The sequence below is a fragment of the Ochotona princeps genome, chromosome 3 (assembly GCF_030435755.1).
Source record: "Ochotona princeps isolate mOchPri1 chromosome 3, mOchPri1.hap1, whole genome shotgun sequence".
Classification (NCBI taxonomy): Eukaryota; Metazoa; Chordata; class Mammalia; order Lagomorpha; family Ochotonidae; genus Ochotona; species Ochotona princeps.
Genome location: NC_080834.1, coordinates 101408212 through 101429535, shown reverse-complemented (window position 1 = coordinate 101429535; position 21324 = coordinate 101408212). Strand labels below are relative to the sequence as shown.

The following is a 21324-nucleotide window of genomic DNA, read 5'->3' as shown; positions in this document are numbered from 1 at the left end:
TCTCAACTGCTTTCCCAGGCCACAAGCAGGGAGCTGAATGGGAAGTGGAGCTGCTGGGATTTGAACTGGTGCCCATATGGGATCCCGGGGCTTTCAAGGCGAGGACTTTAGCTGCTAGGCCACGCCGCCGGGCCCAAGTTCATATATTTGTTAAAAATTCCCTCACAGCTTACAATGGGGGAATCTCAACTGAACTTGAGCTGTGGTTATGCAACAAGGTGGAGGAATCCACCATGGTGGGAGGGTTTGGGGGGGGGGAGAACCCAAGTACCTATGAAACTGTGTCACATAATACAATGTAATTAATGAATTAAAAATAATAAATAATTAAAAATTCCCTCACAGATACTTATCCAGGGTATGGAATCAGGGGTTGAGAATCCAGAAATAAAAATCAGACTCGGCCGCTCAATTAACACAGGTCCCCAGAATTATAAATCTAGTTGTGGAAGACTGACATTAAGAACATTTTCAGAGGCCAGTGCTGCAGATTAATCAGATATTCATGATGTCAGCATTCCTTTTTGGAGTACTAGTTCGAGTCCTGGATGCTCCACTTCACAGCCAGTTTCCAACTATTGTGCCTGGGAAGGCAACGCAAGATGGTGTGAGTACTTGGGCCCCTACAACCAATGTGGAATACCTAGGCGGAGTTCCTGGCTCCTGGATTCAGCCTGACCTAGCCCAGCTGTTGCAGGCATTTGAGGAGTGAGCCAATGCATGGAAAATATCTCTCTGTGTCTCCCTCTCTGTGCTGCCTTTACCTTTGAAATGAATGAAAGAAAGAGTATTTAGGAAAAGAAAGAACGAACATGGCTGTCAAGAAAATGAAAAGAATATTATTATGATAGGAATAGTAAGATTAGGATCAGAAAGGCAAGGAGGTTTCTGCTAGCAAAACCGTTTGGAAATTTAGTCTTTACCCAGGAACAATGGGAAGTCCTAAAATATTTATGAAACCATGGGAACGTTATTATCTATGCATGATATACGCTTCTCTCTGGCTAGTGCACAGACAATGCAATGAGGTACATTCTGACTATGCACAAGATCAATCAGATCCACAAGGGAGTTGGGCCATGTGGACTTGACAGTAGCAGAACAGATGGCATGATCTGTTCAGAAAGGTCAATGGGAACTCAGAAGGGCAATCCAACTGGAGACACGGTTTGGATAGAGAGAATATAAAACAATGATTCTTATCATGAATGTGGTCCAGAGTCATCTGAGGAACCAATTAAAACCCAATCCCCAAGAGTCTGGATTCAGCAGTTCAGGGAAATAAAGCAAAATTAAAATAATTTTTAACCAAAATTTTAACCAAAAATAAATATTTCACAATGATTTTGAAGTAGCATACAGATACGTTAAGACTGCTGACATACAAACAGGACTGTTGTGAAGAATTAAAATACCTATTGGTTGAGTAGAAGAGAAGGAAGAAGAATGAACAAAAGGAAACCAGTGAGCAGCCAGAAACATAGAGGAAAAACTGGAGGGGTCCATGTTGTGGTGCAGCAGGCTAGGCCACCACTTGTGATGCTGGCACCTGTTATCCAAGCGCAGGCTCAGCTCTAGGTGCTCCACTACCAACCCAGCTCCCTGCTAATATGCTGGGATCGAGCTAGGGAATGGCCCAGTGCTTAGGTCTACAGCCTGGCCCAGGCCTACCTGCTATGGACATCTGGAGAATGAATCAGCAGAGATTCTCCCTCTCTCCCCCTCTCAAAATCAATGTATGAATGCTTTTAAATAATAAAAGTGAATAATTGATACTGACTAGAAAAGCCGAAGGGAAAGACAGTTTCACAAAGCCGTCAGTGTGTGCAGTACTGTTAAGAACCGGCGAGATGAAGGATGACAGGGAACAGGAGAGGAGACAGACCACAGCTGCAAGGTGTTTGGTTCTAGAAACAACATACAAACAAGAGGGAGGTGAGACTGGGAAGGAGGGGGCAGTGAGCGGATCTGTCTGCATTTTGACTTTGCTTCCGATGGGAAATAACTGGACACTTACAAATGTGGAGAGGCAAAGCCAGAAGAGGTGAGTCACCAGGTATATGAGAGCACTGCAGTTCCTTTCTGTACCGCTGGTTATGATACAAATAAGCTGCAATTATACGTTCCAATCTTGCTTAGATAAATGAAAGCCACAGCCAGTCAAAACATCCCAAGATCCAAAAGCTATCAATCTTCTACTCCAAAGACAGGCTAAAATATCACTTGATCCTGACAGGGGCAGAGGGAGAAAGATCACTTTTTTAGGTCACACTCTACCTGGCCTCTAGGAAAGCTGAGGCTCTGCACCAAAGGCAGGGATTAAAACAGAGGCAGCAGGCATGAGTGCCACCTGCTGGTGAAAGACAAAATCTCAGCACTATCTTGCTGGCCACAAATCCAGTCTGGAGAAGTGTACAATCTCAATGCCACTGTAAGTCACACAGGCCAGACTTCATAACTAGCTAGAGGACCTAGAACAAGTTATTTAACTTCTATGCATTTTGGCTTCATTTATGAATCTGATTAGTAAGAGTACCAACCTTACAGAGTTAGGATAAAAATCAGATGAATTAACATGTACATTCTTGATCACTCATCTTTTCCCTGCACTAGCTCTTGAAAATAACAGCATGATATAATGGTCAGGTAAGAGGTGGGCTTTGAAGCCAGCAGACTTGGATTTGAGTCTTGGCTTGAGTGCTCCGCAGCAGTGCTACCTGGGAAAGCCAGTTATTCTCTTCTAAGCTTCTTCGTCTAAAAATCCTTCAGGGGATTGCTATGAGAACTAAATGGAAATGAATGTTCCTTGGCACATATGAGGATAGCCTGTGCTGTGAATCCTTGTTTAAAACCCCTTTTTGTACCACTTAGTACTTCAGTAGGCACAATCTGGACAACAGCATTTCTTTCTGACAGTCGAATGCGTTCATGATCCTCCTGGCACACACTTTTACTTGTACACCTTTCTCTGTATTTGTACATCATCAATGGTTTGCAGACATATCTGGCCCTTTTCCTTATTCCTTGAATCATTCAAGATTATCATGTCAAAATTTCAAAATTTCCTGTTCTTTGTGAGCCACTTTTGGGGGAACATATAGCCATGAGATTCATATTGTAATGAAATATCTGCTTCCTAAAATATGGAATTCATGCTCAGTATGCCACTGCTAATATAATCTCCTGCTTCTCCAGTCAATGCTGAAAATTTGATCCAGAGTAATAGCTCCCTCCATTGTTTGCTTTACCTTCTATGATACTAATTCACTAATGAATCAAAAATTTTATCTGAAGATAATCTCAGAAGAATGAAACTACTAACAGGTATCTGGATGTTCAGGCCTATTATTTCAACAGTTTGGTTCACTATAGTTCTGTACTCCGTATGGGGACCATCAGGGACCATCAGGGACCATCAGGGACAGTTGCTGCCATCCTGAAATTCTTCACAACTTCTCAATCAGAGCATCTTTTGAGGAGAAGGAAGGAAGGAAGGAAGGTGTGACATTCACAAGTAATGCTGGCTTTGTACAAACTTTTGAAAATTTAGTTGACAAAATTTTCAATCAACAGAAAAAAGCATATATCTGAATGCTTTAGTTCTCAGTTTTATACTTTATTTCTGATTAAAATATGTAGATTTTAAGACATTTTTTCTGTCATCTTTATGAAATTTTTTAGTGTGGGTAGATGGGAGTATCACCTGATTGTTACCATGCAGCTGAAATGTAGTTTTATCTATTCTTTATTATCTTAGTAGTTTCATTCTATATGTACCATAACTAACCTATTGCCTATGAGAAACATGCAAAATAATGTATTTACAACCACTGTTATAAGTTTATAATGTATTTTCTATCTTGTTTTATATGTATGTTATACAACATTGAAAAGAGAATATTTTTCTTGATTGAGAAAAGGAAACAAAATGCAAAATCCACAATTTTGAGAACTGAAAATAGCCAATTGTTTTTGTACTACTTTATTATATTGGGTGTCTTGTCTTTCTTGAGCTTTGAATTAGCTAATGAATGAAAATATTAAGACAGTTTTGGGTTTCAGTTGGGTTTTAATGGCCTGTGTTTTAATTCTCTGGTTCCTTGTTGTTTCTATTAACTCACAGAATTATTTTTTAAAAAATGCTATAATAGTAACCTAAAAAAAGAATATCATTCGAATTCTATTCTTTTAGAAAGGAACCCTCTCCTATCTTTCCTTCCAGTGTGATGGTTTCTATATTTCTCTCTCCACCCTTCTCCCTCTCTGTCTCTCTCACTTGCTCTCTCCCCCTCTCTCTCCCCACTTTGGGTTTATATGTATGGTACTCACTCCATCTTTCCCTCCTAGCTTTCCCTACTGGATTGTTTTTTATTAAACCAAGAATACTTTCCAATGTCTAGAGTTCTTTCATGAATATCACCCTTATATTTCTTGATGATAGGGTATGTTCCTGTTAAAATATTAAGTTTTCTCTTCTATTTATACTTCACTGATACACAGCAATATTCAAACTGTTCCCTAGAGTTTTATTCCAGAATACCTTCTCATATGTTTTCTTTCTGCATTATGTTCCCCCACCCCAAACTGCTTATCCTCATACTTTTATCCAGGATCATTTCTTCTTTAGTGATAGATTTTACAAACCTGCTGCCAGTGAGTCATGAAAGTGACACCACAAGAAGCTCACTAGTTCAGCATCAAACAGCACAGCTCCTCTGATACCATCCAACTCCTAGCCACCTTATCTATTCTTATCTTCCAAAGTTATGAGCGTTGCATAAAGGTATGAGAAGACAGGACTCGTGTCTGCTTGTCAGAACATCAGAAGCCCTAAATTTCTCCTAAATATTTCTATTAATATGAACATTAAAAAAGACTGCAAACTTTAAAATAGCAAAGACTGTATATATTTTATCCACTACTGCCTAGTGCCCACTATATGTTATATCAGAGAATGCACACTTTAGGCCATAACCTTGGCCATGGTCTGTTTCTTTACGGTTCATAAGTAAGAATGAGTTTCGCAATTTTAAGAAGAAAATGTCACGGGAGAAGGAGAGAAGTAGGGGGAAGAAGACAAAGCAAAGAATAACAGACTATTTGTGGTCCATAAAGCCTAAATCTCACCATCTGGTTCTTTGAGAAAAAGTTTGTTGATCCCTGTATTAGACACTCAAATACTTGTTAAAAGAGGCAGTAGGGGAATAGGAAGGAACTATAGGGATGGGAAAGAGAAGAATATAATCAGAGGTTACGGCAAACAGTAAACTCACATAATAAATCAGTCCTTGGCCTTCATCCTCACAAAGTTATAAGGGAAAGGAAAGGTCTTTCATGAGCATATTCTACAGATCTTTTTTTTTTAACTGATCTATTCTTGTGTTACAGGTGCTTCAAGGTGAACTAAATTTAAACATTGGAAATACACCTCTTCTCTAAGTAACCCAGCCAACATAAATGTCAGTCATCAGCAAGATGTCAGCCACCATAAGGTGTCATTTTACAGGTGTGCACCCTCACACACACACACACACACACACACACACATATATATATATATCCTGTCCTTCCACAGAGGACTAAACAGGCAAGAGCAAGGTAACGCTCCATGATATTATACTCATTTGTTCCCATTTAACTGTGAAACCATTACTTTAAAACTCTAATCATTAAGAACATTCCACAAGCCCTGAAATTAAGCTCTGAATAATAAAAAAATGCAAAATTCATAATCTCAAGTAACAGAAATGAGGAACATAAAAGCTATTGAAAGCATGGTCTACCAGGAGCCGATGCAAAGGAGTACCTGAAAATGCTGTTCCATCACTTGGATTTTCCCCTGGTCTGGGCACTTCTTCAGAGCTCGATCTGCATAATGGAACAGGATTTCTACCATCTGCAAGGGAAACAGTCTCACATAGAAATTAAGATATATAGCCATCTCTAAAGTTTTTCAAAAGTTAATATGTGTAATCCTCCTAAAGAGTATGGAATTGGGTTTTGCTATCATATTAAAAATACAATTTGAAATGTAATTTTACTATTCCTCAGTTTAAAAAAAAAAAGCTGGTCTAATTTCTGTCAGCCACAGGGACAGTACCAATGTGCTCAGCTTTGCTAAGATGTATCTCCATATCCCAGACCTCAGTAATACCTATTTTGCTCAGGAAATGAAAAATTGCAGCTAAGCTCCTCAGTAATCCTCTACTACAGGAATTTTTCCCCAAAGAGGACACATAAACAAATCACTCATGAGCAGCAGGAATAATCATTTCCATTCAGTTTTCTAAATGTTTCTACTAATTCAGAATACATATATATATTTTTTTTTACAAATACATCTATATTAAAAAAAAATAGAGGAGGTGGATCTGGGGCAGGCGTTGTGGTACAGCAAATCATGATGCCTGTATGCCATATGAATGCCAATTTGAGTCCTGGCTGCTCCATTTCCAAGTGAGTTCCCTGCTAGTGTGACTGAGAAGGCAGCAGGACATGGTGCAAGTGCCTCCTACCACCCACCTGGGCCTGCCGAGCCTCAGCTGCTGTGGCCCTTTGGGGAGTGAGCCAGCATACAGAGTTCTCTTTTTCTTCTCTCACTCCGTCTTTCAAATAAATAAACAAATACATCTTTGTAAACACAGAAGGAGGGGGGACTCTCTAGTAAAAAAATTTATCTAGACCTATGTCAAAAATAAAAGGATAATAGCAAGCATTAGACTAATTACATGAATGTTGATTTATATTAATACTTATGTTAATATATATTATTTATAGTATTAATTATTTTTAGTATTAATACTTATATTAATCCTAAAGCACTGGCCTTTTTTGCTATAACCAGGCAACACAAACATTTGCACATACTGTAGAATGTCTTTCATAATTATTAATAGGTTCTTAAAAACTAAAACATCAACTTTCTGTGAGCTGTAACTAAGTAAAAAAACAGCATTCCCCTTTGTGATGTCTCTTTTTACTATTTGAGTATCTTTAAGGTAGTGGGCAAGGGGGCAGGGGAAGAAGGTGGTAAGAAACTTAGAAAGCACTAAATATGACACCAGGGAATAACCTGGCTTGTTTTCTGACATTCTCTCCTTGATTTCAGTCACTTATCCAAACACATTCAAAGATACCAGCAAATGCCAACAGCAAAATTGTAGTGTCCTGGAGTAAAGATCCTATTGAAATACCTACCCGATCTGCCACAACAGCCTTTCGCTTGCTGGCATCCCCTGATAATCCTGCAGAGAAGCAAAACCCAACATGAGACTAATGTGACTCCCTTCTCCAGGAGTGCAGGTATTCTCATCTTCTCGAACCCTGTGCAAACAAGAGATCTGGAAAAGCAAAATGCTGGATAATATGCCGTGACAGGAACACCTCCTATCTGCCGGACCAGGCAAGTTATCGACCTACTTCCTTGTTGTTCCCACAGTAAATTTTCTTTATGAAAGAATTTTTAAAATGACATTTTCTTACCCTTTATCGGTCACTAGCCTTCAATACTGAGGTCTGTGACGCTTAATAGTATCTCACTTATGAAACATTTGACTACTCTGTTAAAGTCTCCCATGCGTGGACAGTATGATCCATTCCTTCTACTCTGGAAAAAACACTGTCTGCCATGCCAGGAATCTGTCTGCTTACCTACTACTGCTTTTGCTTTTCCTTCATGGAAAGACCATGCAAGAGCCAAGGCCTCTGTGAGACAATCCTGTTTCAGAAGATGATCCACTCTCTAAAAGGAAGAAACAAGAGGAGCCAGATCTTTCAGTCTGATCAATTGCCATTCCAAATTCCTACTTTACCTAGTATCTTTCCAGAAGTTGCTGTTTAGTCACTAAAATTACATCAACATTTAAGTAAATAATTTGTTCCTAAAAAAAGTAATTACTGAAAGCACTGGTACAATGATTATTCAGGGAAGCAGAGACAGCCCCAACCCTACGCAGAACAAATGGAAACAGCTGGAAAGTCACTGCAGCAGAAATGACTAGTTGCTTATCACAGCATCCATTCACCCCTTCCTCGTCAGTAGCAAACTCTACTTCAGATAGCAGTACATCAGCTAAAGAACATTTATAAGTCTCCTTTGTAGTCATCTGGGACAACATGACAACTGGTCAGTGATAAATAAGCGGAAATGTTGTCTTACTTCTGAGATGTCATTTAAAGAAAGCAAAAACTGGTCTTTATTTTCATTTTTCACTTTCCTGGAATGGGATGTCAAAGCGGAAGCTTTAACAATCACACTGGACCACTAAACACACAACCTTGAAGCTAGAATTCAAACACAGAGACAATAGAATTGGGCAGCATAGTTAGGACCATGGAGTTCCCATACTAGCTATGGACTACCTGTACCTAGATAGTTTTTACATGAGAAATATATCTTGTAAAGTCACTGTTATTTTACATTTTCTGATACATGTAGCCAAACCTAATTATAATTTATAAAGTTTCAGTAAATCAGATTCCTAAGTGTGGGAGCCAGTGGTGTGACACAGAAAGTGAAGATGCAGCCTGTGGTGCTTTCATTCCATACTGGGTGCTGGTTCATGTCCTGGCTGCTCTACTTCTGATCCAGCTCTCCCCTAATGTGCCTGGGAAAGCAGCAGAAGATGCCCAAAATACTTGGATCCCTGCACCCACTGTGGCCATTTGGGAACTAAACCAGCAGATGGAAGATTCTTTCTCTCCTGACCTCTCTGCAAGTCTTTCAAAAAACTAAATCTTCGTGATCATGGTATCTCCCCTGCCAGGCAATCTTGGGCTTGGCAGCGTGGCCTAGTGGCTAAGGTCCTCGCCTTGATCCCATATGGCCGCTGGTTCTAATCCCGGCAGCTCCACTTCCTCTCTGTCTCTCCTCCTCTCAGTATATCTGACTTTGTAATAAAAATAAAATAAATCTTTAAAAAAAAAAAACTAAATATTAAAAAATCAAAACAAAACAAAAACTCCTAAGTGTTACACTGGTTTTGGAGTACACTTTTGAAATTAAGAAGCATAAATCCAAATATTGTGCAAAGTTGACACAGAAATGTTCAGAAGCTATCAGGAGCAAGTGTTTAGCTTGGTGGTCAAGATGTCTGTTAAGATTCACGAATCCCATATTGAACACCTGGGGTGGATATACAGCTCCAGCTCTTGACTCCAGCTTCCCACTAAGGCAGATTCTAGGAGGCAGTGGTGATGACTCAAGTATTTAGGTTTCTGTCACCCCACGAGAAACCTAGATTGAATTCCCAGCCACTGCTGGTCCAGTCTCAGCCACTGCTGATATTCTAGAAGTAAACTAGCAGTGGGGAGTATGCTCTCACTCTCTTCCCCCACCCCACCCCACCCCAATCAATCAATCTCTTTCTCTCTTTCTCATTCTCCTTCTCTCTCTCTCAAATTAAAGGGAAAAAAGCAGCTATCAATTCAGTAACTCTTACGTATAAAGTAACATGAGCTCACCTCTCTCCAGCTTCTCAGCATCATCACATAAACAGACTTGAAAATGAAGAAAAGGAAAACAAAATAAGTGCTGCTATCAGACTTGGCTGGAAGACACATTTGTACCAGTTCCACATTGTATTTCATACCTAAGTAAAAATACTTCATTCTACAATTAGATAGATAGCTTAAAACTTAGTAAAAGGTCTTCAAGGATCCAAACTAATGAGTAAATAAATATTTTGGTGGAGTTTTAATAATAAATAATGTTTCTCCACATTAAGCTTAAAAAATACAGCAAAGCGGGCCCAGCAGCGTGGCCTAGCGGCTAAAGTCCTTGCCTTGGACGCCCTGGGATCCCATTTGGGCGCCGGTTCTAATCCCGGCAGCTCCACTTCCCATCCAGCTCTCTGCTTGTGGCCTAGGAAAGCAGTCGAGGACGGCCCAAAGCTTTGGGACCCTGCACCTGCGTGGGAGACCTGGAAGAGGTTCCAGGTTCCCGGCTTCGGATCGGCGCAGCACCGGCCGTTGTGGCCACTTGGGGAGTGAATCATGGGACGGAAGATCTTCCTCTCTGTCTCTCCTCACTGTAAATCTGACTTTGTTATAAAAAAAAAATAAATCTTTAAAAAAAATACAGCAAGGAAACAAATTGACATTCAAAAAATTCCTATTCTAGTGAGTCTGTTCTAAGACAAATGCCTCAGTGCACTATAATGTATCCTACACCGATGTAAGCTAAAGGTTGCTGGGACTACATAGAAAACGCACATGATTAAGTATCTTCCTGATCATGAAAATGTTGAGTGTGAACAAAGGTTATAAAAGCATGCCCCTGAGACAATAAAATAAACATCTCGTTAGCTAGCATGAGACAAAAGTAAGTCTAACAGTAGAAGAAACAAATCGACCAAAAATCATGACTATCTAATGGCAAAAAGTTTGGGACCATTGCTACTCAGTGCTCATCTTGCAATATGCTATCCTCTTCACGGGCAATTTCCTTTAGTTTCTAACTCCCCTGATACATACAAATGCCAAATCACAGAGTAAAGGAGCTTACTTTTGTCCCTAGATAAAAGATCTGACCACCGTGGCTACTGATGGATTGATAGCAAGCCTTCTCTCCAACCAAGGCCTACAGGAAAATAAACACATAAAAATTAGACACATTCAAAGTCTAAAAAGTTTTAAAATTATCAAGTATAGAGACAATATTTTAAAGTGGTTCCATCCTGAAATTGGAGGAAAAATGTCAATCAAATACAATGGAAGTGACAGAAAAGACAGAGTTCTTGAAATAATTGCCTGCTTGCAATATACAGACTTCTTACATTTCAGAATAAGGTGGAAAAGGCAGGATATATAACAACTTCCAAACCTACAGGAAGACTGTTGCAACTTCTCCCACACTGGATGTCAGGCAGTCATTGCTTCTGGCAAAGAATAAGATGGATTGGAAATAGCACCTTCCATGTTCTTTGGAATACACATCAACAGATAACACCGAGGAGGCAGGAAGACGGGAGTAGCACAGCACGTGAGTCAGCACAGCCAGAAAACAGAAAAGACACTCGCTGACCAACCTGGGTCACAAGCTTTGACCCTGCCACTTGTTGGATCTGACACTGAACAAATGTCAAACCTTTCACATTCAGCTACTCATCTCTGAAAACCCTTGAACAGTTTCTGTGATATTTAGATACTTTAATATTTGCAAATGCCTATGTAATAATATAACTATGATAACTTTTCTTCTTACTACAGGAATTTTAAACTCTGACCGTGGAAAAAGTAATATAATTTAGTTCATAATGTATCCATCTATCAACTTTACTAACAATCACCAATTCTGTCTTACCTATATTTCCACCAACCCCATTTCATGGTATAATTTTGAAGCAAATTTCAAATTATGAATATTTAATTTTTATTAACCAATTTGTTTTTAAAGTCCTTCTTAACATAGCTTTTAAAAATACATTAATGGGACTGTGGTTAACTACTAATCCTTAGTATCAAATATTCACTGTTTAGATTTCAAATTGTCTCATAACCACCAGGCACCACTAAGGTTTCAGTTGTTGGGTTTTCCCACACTTCATGGTGGGAATCAGATCCAAGCAAGGCCAACACACTGGAGCTGCTTGATGCTTCCTGGATGCCTCGTCTCCATCTCTCAGTCCTTAATTCCCCCTATGTACTCGCTGAGAGAGCTGAAACATTTATTCTATTATTTCCCACTACTTGGATTTTGCTGACTGTATCCTCACAGAATTGTTTAATGTGTTCCTCTCTATTCTGTATTTTCTCCAGAGGAAACTTGATCAAATTCAGAATTTTCTGTTTCGTTTTGACTTTAGTATTGCTTTGTTTTTGTTTTTGCAGCAGTACTTCAAGTATGTTGGCTGTAGTATTTCTGTAGGTGTTCTCGATTCTAAGGTTGAAGAAATTCCCCTTATCCTAATTTGCTGAGGGATTTTATTGGAAACAGACATTTAGTTTTGCCACTTTTCTGCCTCTACTAACATGGCAAGTAACTGATTTTTAAATGTTAGAGTAGCCTTGCATATCTTGGGAAAAACACCATTTAAGATAATTTATTGCTCTTTTTATACATTGCTGGTTTTTATTCACTAACATTTTGCTAAAAATGTTTCTAGGCCCGGTGTAGTACCCTAGTGGCTAAGGTCCTCACCTTGCACGCACAGGGATCCCATATGGGCGCTGGTTCATGTGCCAGGGCCCTTATTACCATCCAGTTCCCTGCCTGTGGCCTGGGAAGGCAGTCAAGGACAGTCCAAAGCCTTGGGACCCTGCACCTGCATGGGAGACCGGAAAAGGCTCCTGGCTTCTGGCTTTGGACAGGCTCAGCTCTGGCAACTGCAGCCACTTTGGGAATGAATCATCAGACAGAAGATATTCCTCTCTGTCTCTCCTCCTCTCTGTATATCTGAATTTGTAATAAAAAATAAATAAATTTTTAAAAATTGTTTTCCTTTAAGCTCATGAGAGTAATGATCTATAGTATTCTTTATTATAATGTCTGCTTTTGATATATCAGGGTAAATAGCTTCATAGATTAAGTATTTCCATCTCTCTTTTCTAAAAGATTTTTGTGTAAAACTGGTATTGTTCTTCCCTTAAGCATCTGACTTCAGTGAAGCCATAAAGACCTGGAGTATCTTTGTAGGATAATTTTAATATAAACTAATTCTTAAATAAATATAATGGCCATGTGGATTTTCTATTTCTTCTTGAATCAGGTTTGGTCATCTATGTCTTTCAAATAATGTTTTAATTTCTTCTGAGGTTCCTAAATTTACCACTATAAACCTGTTACCATTACCCTCCAATACAAATAGAATCTAGAGGTTGTTCTAGGGAGTGATATTACCACTTTCAAGGCTTTTTTTTTTTTTTTTTTTTTTTTTTTGGTAATTACAGCTTCTCTTTTTCTCATTTGTCTCACTTCAGAGCTAGTAATTTTATTCACCTTTCTAAGAATCAGCTTTTGTCTGATTCTTCTCGATCATTTGTCTGTTTTCTATTTAATTGATTTGTATTCATTGTTACTTCTTCCTTTAATCTAATTCAAGCGTATTGTGCCCTTCCTATTTCCTTAACTGATGCAGAAACCTAAATTATTGATTTAACATCTTCCTTCTTTTCCAGCATAAGTATCAAATGCTACACATTAAAGTCAGAAAATGATTTAATTATAGACCACAAAGCTTTTACATGCTTTATTTTCAATCAGCTCAAAATAGTTTCTATTTTCCTTTGGAATTTCTTCTTTGACCCAGGGGCTATTTACAAAAATGCCGATTAACTTCCAAATATTTTGGTTTTCTCCAGATTTAAATACTAATGATTCTAATCTCTTCCAATTGTTTAATTTATTTTATGCCTAGAATATACTCCATGTTGGTGAATTCTCAACATGCATGTTGCGAAAAAATGTGCAATTTATTTCTCTTGGGCAGAGTCTTCTGTCAGTGAGGCCACAGTGGTCAAACTGTGTTCAAGTTTTCTATTAACTCCATGATTTTCTGTCTGCTTACTAATTACTAGGAGAGGAGCTTTCATTTTCAACTACAATTATGGATTTGGCTGCTTGAGTTTTCTATTCTTCATACTTCTGTCCCTGGACACTAAAATGCTTAAGACTGTTGGCTTGATGAATTAACCTCCTTCTCTCATTTTTAAAATTTCTTTTAATCTCTGACGGTATTTCTTACCTGAAATCTACTTAGCCTGATAGTAACATAGTCATTCTTATGATCAGTGTTTGAATGGCATGTCTTTTTTCATTCTTTTAGTTTATTTATGTTGTTATAGGTGTGAAATACAGACTTGGGCCCAGCGTAGTAGACTAATAATGGCTAAAGTCCTCGTTTTGCATGCTCTGGGTTCCCATATGGGTGCCAGTTCGTGTCCTGGCGGCTCCTGGCTTGTGGCCTGGGAAAGTAGTGGAGGATGACCCCAGGCCTTGGGATCCTTAGCCTGCATGGGAGAACCAGGGGAAGCTCCTGGCTCCGGATCAATTCAGTTTCAGCCATTGTGGCCACTTGGGAAGTGAACCAGTGGTCGGAAGAGCTTTCTGTCTCTCCTTTTCTCTGTACATCTGCTTTTTCAATAAAAATAAATAAATCTACAATTAAAAAAAGAAGTGCAGATTTCATGTACAATTACTGGACACAGCATAGAGTTGGTTCTTATTTTCTCAAAACCAATTATCTCTCCTTCTACTTGAAATATTTAGGACTACTTCTATTCTCTCTCATTATTATTATGGTTCAATTTATATCTACTATAATACTTTTTCCCACCTGTACTGCCCTTTTACATTTCTTTGAGGTATTTTTGGCATTCCACTTTGTTACTACTACTGACTTATCCGTTACTTCTTTTTAAATGACTGCTGTACAGTTCGCAGTATGCTAACTTCAACCTATCCCGGGTTACATTTAAATAAAATTATTCTATTTGACACATACCAAATTCTCAAACACTTACAAACACATGCACACCCACTTTAATCATATGACTTAAACACAGAATAATAACTCCCCAGAGTTCCTATTTCTAAAATGAAAAACCAACACAAAACACCAAGGTTACTGAAGCATTATCAAGATGTTAAGTATCCTTACCAGTGCCTGGCTAACATTTCCTCCTGTGGCCAATGATTTGAAATGGCTGCTATTATAGACCAGCTGAACTTCTGAGATCTCTACTGTTTCCAGTTCCTCTTGCGTCTGTCGATCAATCACATGCAACTTCTCCACACTGTCTAACAGCACTATCGTTCGTGAGTTTATCCACTGCAATTCAAACAAAAAAACAAAAGTGAAGCTCAGATCATATCATCATTTGGGACAAGAAAGAGGCTTGGTCATATGGTTAAATTACTTGCAGGCTCTTACCCATTATGCAATTTACATGGTAACACGGTGATAGCAAGAAAGGCTCAACTGGCAGCCCAGAGAAGAGCAGGTGTACAACACAGTACTGAATTTGATGATGTTTTTAAAGATTTATTTATTTATTTTTATTGGAAAGGTGGATATACAGAGGAGGAGAGAGGGAGGAAGATCTTCCATTGGATGGTTCACTCCCCAAGTGACCACAACGGCTGGAGCTGAGCCAATTTGAAGCCAGGAACCAGGAGTTCTTCCAGGTCTCCCACGCAGGTGCAGGGTCCCAAGGCTTTGGGCCGTCTTTGCTGTCCCAGGCCACAAGCAAGGAGCTGGATGGGATGTAGGGCCACCAGGATCCGAACCGGCAACCACATGGGATCCCAGCGCTTGCAAGGCAAGGACCCTAACCACTACACTACCACCCTGGCCCCGAATTTGATGATGTTAATGGCATTTTCATAGTGTAAAGAAGAGTAGACTCTTACCAAAAAAAAGTTTTTTAAGGTGCATTGGTACAAATGACTTCAACATAGTGACAAACTTTCCATTTCTCATTTTATGATATTAGGAAGCCAAAGGGCAAATTAAGCTTTATAACTCTAACTGGTCAAAGGACAATGGTTAACACCAAACAAAGCAATATGTAATTGAAATGAAAGCTGCTTTAAAAGTGTATTTTCTTCCAAAGCTCTTCAGAAAAGTGTGTGCTGTGGCAAGCGGGTTAAGCTGCAACTTTGGGACACCTACGTCTGTCATCAAAGTGCCAGTTAGAGTTTCAGCTACTCCACTTACAGTCCAGATTTAGGGGAAGGCAGGAGTAGATGGCCCAAGGACTTGGGTATCTGTCATCCATATGGAAGGTCTGGATGGAGTTCCCAGGCCCTGACAGCTCCAGCCAGCTGAGCCTTTCTGTTGTGAACACTTGGAGACTGAAGCAGCAGATGGAAAAATTTTTTGTCTCTCTCTCTCTCTGCCATTATGCCTTATAAATAGTAAACAAATAATTTTCCTTAAATCTCCCTAAAAATTACAAAAGTTCTTTATTTCTACTATTTTGTATCCTCTGAATTTTTCATAAGTACTGCTATAGTTTAAAAAAGAATAAATTTAATAATTTTGTCTAAAAAATTTTAACAAAATTATTTCCATGAAATGTAGACAGAAAATCTATTTCTACACCAACAGTCTAGAGCTGAGTTTAAAATGCAGTGTGTGCAGTGGACTACTGGCACAGCAGTCCATATCTGAGCACCTAGGCTTGAGTCCCACTCCGCTGTTGATTCTGCTAAGCAGGAAGATAGACATTAGCTTACGGGGCCCGGTAGCATGGCCTAGTGGCTAAAGTCCTCGCCTTGCGGACAGGAGGAGGCTTGAATCCCAACCCTGAAGACTCCTAGATCCTCACCAAGGACTATCAGTATGAGCACCGAGGACTACATCCCTACTGCCAAGGAGACCACGGGGAATTGGAGTGCCTTCGGAGACCAAGAACTCTGAGGTCACCCACCTCCATTTGGATCTACCACATGGGATGGAAGAAGCCCAAATCCTGCCTTGCAGGATCCAAGGTCAGCGGAACAACAACCAGGACCCTTGAGCGGTCCGCAGAAACAGAAGAACAGTAAACTTCCTTCGGGACTAGGGAGAGGAGCTTTCTCTGGTCCTTGCCTGCTTCCAATTTTGGGTCCCCACCCCCTCTCGTAATAACCATCAGGAGCGCTCCAGAAACCCCTCAAAACAAACAAACAAACAAAACTAGAATAGATAGAGAACAACAAGGAAAGCTTAGAACCAAACAGGAAATGGTCAGCGGGGATGCACTTATACCTCACTGGGTGGGACACAAAGATTAGTTACTCCTCACTGGGGTATGGAAGATTTCTCTGCACACCCCTCCTACACATGCTCACCTAAACTGTTGACATATATCCTGTTAGAATTATAGAGTTAGACCACCCAAAAAACAGCCAGGTTCAGCGAAAACATGCTTCAATGCTATAAACTGCTAAAGACTAAAATTAAAATAGGCATGAGACAGCTGAATAGCAATCTAAGCCATTTTAAGGTGTATAAAACACGGCTGAATATAAACCAAAATTGAAATGTCTATGAAGAAGTCACAGGTTGTGGTTGAGAACCTGCATTTTACTATTAACATATTGGTTAATCAATACCATGCCAATTAATGCCATAATGTTGTAAATGGTTGGAAATATTATGTTGGGACTTTTAATTGATTGGGATGATACTCTGCTGGCTCTACCTTCAGACCAGAGATGGTCTCACCAAGAAACCATTGAACTTACCAGGACAAGAAGATGCTGGACTTTATGCTTGGTAAATACCTTCAATGAAAGAATGTCAACTGAATTTGAACTATGGAAATGCAACAAGGTGGAGCAATCCACCGTGGGGGAGGGTGTGGGGAGGGGCGGGGGGAATCCCAGTGCATAAAAAATGTATCACATAATGCAATGTAATTAATTTTTTAAAAATGAAACGCAATAAAAATATATGTTTAAAAAAAAAAAAGTCCTCGCCTTGAACGCCCCGGGATCCCATATGGGCGCCGGTTCTAATCCCGGCAGCTCCACTTCCCATCCAGCTCTCTGCTTGTGGCCTGGGAAAGCAGTCGAGGACGGCCCAAACCTTTGGGACCCTGCACCCGCGTGGGAGACCTGGAAGAAGCTCCTGGTTCCTGGCTTCAGACTGGCACAGCACCGGCCGTTGCGGCTCACTTGGGGAGTGAATCATCAGACGGAAGATCTTCCTCTCTGTCTCTCCTCCTCTCTGTATGTTTAGGGTTGCTTATAATCAAGTATGGTTCACTCAATATTATGTAAGGATATACTAACAGCATTAACACTAGAGATCAATTTCTATTATAATTACACTATTCTCAAAATTAACACACTAGTTAAAAAATTTTTAACAAAAACTATTTTCTCAGGTCTGAAATGTGTGGTAGAGAGAATTGTATAAAATTTTTAGTCATTGGAAGAGAATAGGTGACATAAGTTCCTGAATGAATTGTTAGGCTCAGAAATACAAAAATACACTTATAAATGTACTTAGCAATGATCTTGAAAAAATCCACCTACTTTTCTGAACCTAAACTACCCTAAACACTAAGACGACCTCCTGGTCCTGCTAATATTCAACAGGATATAAGGGGAAAAAAATGATTGCATTACATCACAAACACATAAGCTGGAATTCATGTCTGCCCACATATTTTGTATTATCCCAAGGGTCACTGTTCATAGCAGAATGCTGGCAGCATTAAGACATGATGGAGTCAAAATAATCACATGAAATTCAGAGGAGACTGAGTATACTCACAGTGAAGTTGATGAGGTCATAGTACAGGTGAAGATGCTTTTGCTTGGTAACATGTATTGCTCCAGACTCATCTCTTTTAACCTGATGTCGAAAGAAAAACAACCTAAGTATCAGCTACTGTTTGAGAGGCTTTCTTAGATAATTACATTCCACCTAAAATGATTCCCACTCAGTGTGGGTAAGCCAAAAATACCAATATGATATAAATGAAAACAGAATATTTCAATCCATGACTTGCACCAAAATCCAAAGCATACCTGGCTAGTGACCTAGGTGTTAGTATTAGCAAATGCTGTACCACACTATTTACTGTCATGATTCAGAACAATCTGACTTCATCACATTAGTAATTGACTTAGCTGGAATTAAAGTATGGGTTGGGATTGTTGATGCAGTGCAATGAAATTTTAGAAAGTTCACCAAATGAAAAACTTTAAAAGGTGGTGGTTCTTTTAAAAAACTAGACTCTTCTGAACTATGATATAGCTCACCATTTCCCAAACCTTGAGTGCAGATATTTTAATTATGATACACAGAGGAATGTATAATCCTCAGTCACCTTTGTAATTTGCTTTCTCCACTTTTGCTCTGAGGTAACAGAACACTGAACAAGAAAGGTAGAGCATAAAACATATCTGACCACCTAAAATTCACAACATGCAATTCACTCAGGCTTTCTTACACACTTGCCACTCGCCATCAGTGGAAGTGTCCCAGCTTTCTCTAGCAGTCCCATTCCTCTTGGCTCCTCGTCCCATCACATTCACAAACAACTGAAATCACTTCATGTGGGCCTTTCCAGTAGTCCTGCCTTGATGTCACTGAATCACTTCCCCCAGAAGGAGCTTGCTTTAAGCAAATGAAGTGGCCCAATCTGCACTGAGGTGTAATAGGCTAAGATTCTCACTAAGCGCCAGCATACCATATGGGAACCAGTTTGTACCCCAGAGGTTCCACTTTCAATCAGCTCTCCGTTTGCAGCCTGAGAAAGTACTTGAGGATGGCTCAAGTCCTTGGGCCCCTGCACCCATGTGGGAGACCTGGAGGAATCTCCTGGCTCTGGCTCCGACTGTTGCAGCCATTTGGGGAGTAAACCAGTATATAAAAGATCTCTCTATCTCTCCTTTTCTAACTCTACCTGCCTTTCAAATAAAAGTAATCATATTAAAAAGAAAAATGAACTTGGGCTTTAGAGCCATCTGTTTAACTTCCACTATTATAGCTACATGACCAGAAGCAATTATGTATTGACTTTTACCATCAGTAAAATGAAAATAGGCCTGCCCCAAATTGCCCTATATACAGCATATGTTGAAAATATTTCACAAATTGAAATTACCTAATATCAAAGATTACCTTTTCCCCTAAGATTTTCTAAAGTCTCTGCCAAATAAAATCACTTCACCAACATATGCTGTAACATCCTAGCCTGCCCGATCCCTGCTCGGTTTTACCCCTCCCTTGCTGGCATATTCAACTGCTTATTTTCAAGGGGCCTTCTTCTTTCACTCTCAAACATGTCTCTGCTTTTTCTATCTTCATATGAAAATAGTGTTTCTATTTCCAAATGAAAATAGAAAATAGTGTCTTTTCTTCTTTAAGATACTATTTAACCCCACTCCTTCCTCTCAACACCAAACACTATCACTTGTATTTGCTCTTCAAGATGCCAATTTGGGCCCTGCGTGATAGCTTAGCAGCTGAAGTCCTTGCCTTGCAAGTACCAGGATCCCATATGGGTGCCAGTTCCAATTCTGGTGTCCCAGTTCCCATCTAGCTTCCTGCTTGTGGTCTGGGAGAGCAGTCAAGGGTGGCCCAAAATCTTGGGACCCCGCATCTGCGTGGAAAACCTGGGAGAAGCTCCTGGTTCCTGGCTTCAGATCAGCTCAGCCCTGTCCTTTGCAGTCACTTAGGGAGTGAATCAACTGGACAAAAGATCTTCCTCTCTGTCTCTCCTCCTCTCTGTATATCTGACTTTCCAATAAAAATAAACCTTTTAAAATTGGATTATCCTAAAATCTGCCAAGATCAGCAAAATTTTACTTCAACACAACAACTGGCTAAATACTAAGATGAAATGGACACGAAACAGCTGAATGGTGCCTTATGGCCATTTTAAGGTATAGAGCAGCCGGTCCTGTATATGAACTAAATTGAAATGTCAATGAGCTAATCATAGGTTGTGGCTAGGACTTGTTTTCCTTTTTTTTTTTTTTTTTTATTTATTTTTTTTCTTTTTAATACACTGGTTACTCAAAACCATGTCAACTCCATAACATTGCAAATTGCTGTTGATGTTATATTGGGACTTTTAATTGACTGTGATGATATTCTGCCAGCTCAAACTTCAGACCAGAAAAGGTCTCCCCAAGAAACTGTTCAACCAATCTGGACAATAAGTAGCTGGACTCTATGCTTGGTATATGTTTGCAATGAAAGAATCTTGATTGAATTTGAACTGTAATACTGCATCAAGGTGGAGGAATCCGCCGGGGGGAGGGGAGGGGGAGGGAGGGGGGGATTCCCAGAGCCTATGAAATTGTCACATAATGCAAAATAATTAACAATAAAAAAAAAAAAACAAAAAAAAAAACAAAAAAAAATAAATAAATTGGCACAACGAAGAAAAAAAAAATGCTGACTTAAAAAGATTCTACTGTACAATTTCCATTCTCATTCCACTGAAAAGTTCGTTACCAGGCTTCTTAAAGATTTCCAATGGCTTACTTCTCACAAAACAATTTCCCTTCAAATATTTCTTGGTTCTAACATGCAAAGTCAGAGTAGTATTATGGCACAACAGTAGGCTACGCCATTGCCTTCAATGCTGGCATCTCATATGAGCACCAATTCCTGCTCTGACTGCTCCACTTCTACCCAGTTCCCTGATAATTAAAATGTCAGGGAAAGCAACAGAAGATGGCTCAAGTGATTGGGTTCCTGTCACTGGTATGGGAAACCCAGCAGCAGTTTTTGGCTCCTGGCTTTACTCTGACCCAGTTCTTACCATTGCAATCATTTGGGGAATTAACTAATGGATAGAAAGTCAATCTCTCTCAATCAATACTACCTCTTTCAATCGTTCTCAACCCCCTATATATCCCTCTCTAACTTTGCT

The 21324-nt window shown here is 39.5% G+C and overlaps 1 protein-coding gene across 1 annotated transcript in view; it reads right to left on the bottom strand.

Annotated features, from left to right (window-relative positions):
• Window positions 1–21324, bottom strand: part of VPS8 (VPS8 subunit of CORVET complex) — a 261296-nt gene that overhangs the window by 195839 nt on the left and 44133 nt on the right. The window contains exons 13-19 of the mRNA XM_058662177.1: window positions 18207–18287; window positions 14598–14768; window positions 10505–10579; window positions 9463–9498; window positions 7651–7741; window positions 7198–7244; window positions 5807–5896 (exon numbers count right to left, since the gene is read on the bottom strand). Of these exons, the coding sequence (XP_058518160.1) occupies window positions 5807–5896; window positions 7198–7244; window positions 7651–7741; window positions 9463–9498; window positions 10505–10579; window positions 14598–14768; window positions 18207–18287 (591 nt within the window). The remainder of the gene's footprint in view (window positions 1–5806; window positions 5897–7197; window positions 7245–7650; window positions 7742–9462; window positions 9499–10504; window positions 10580–14597; window positions 14769–18206; window positions 18288–21324) is intronic.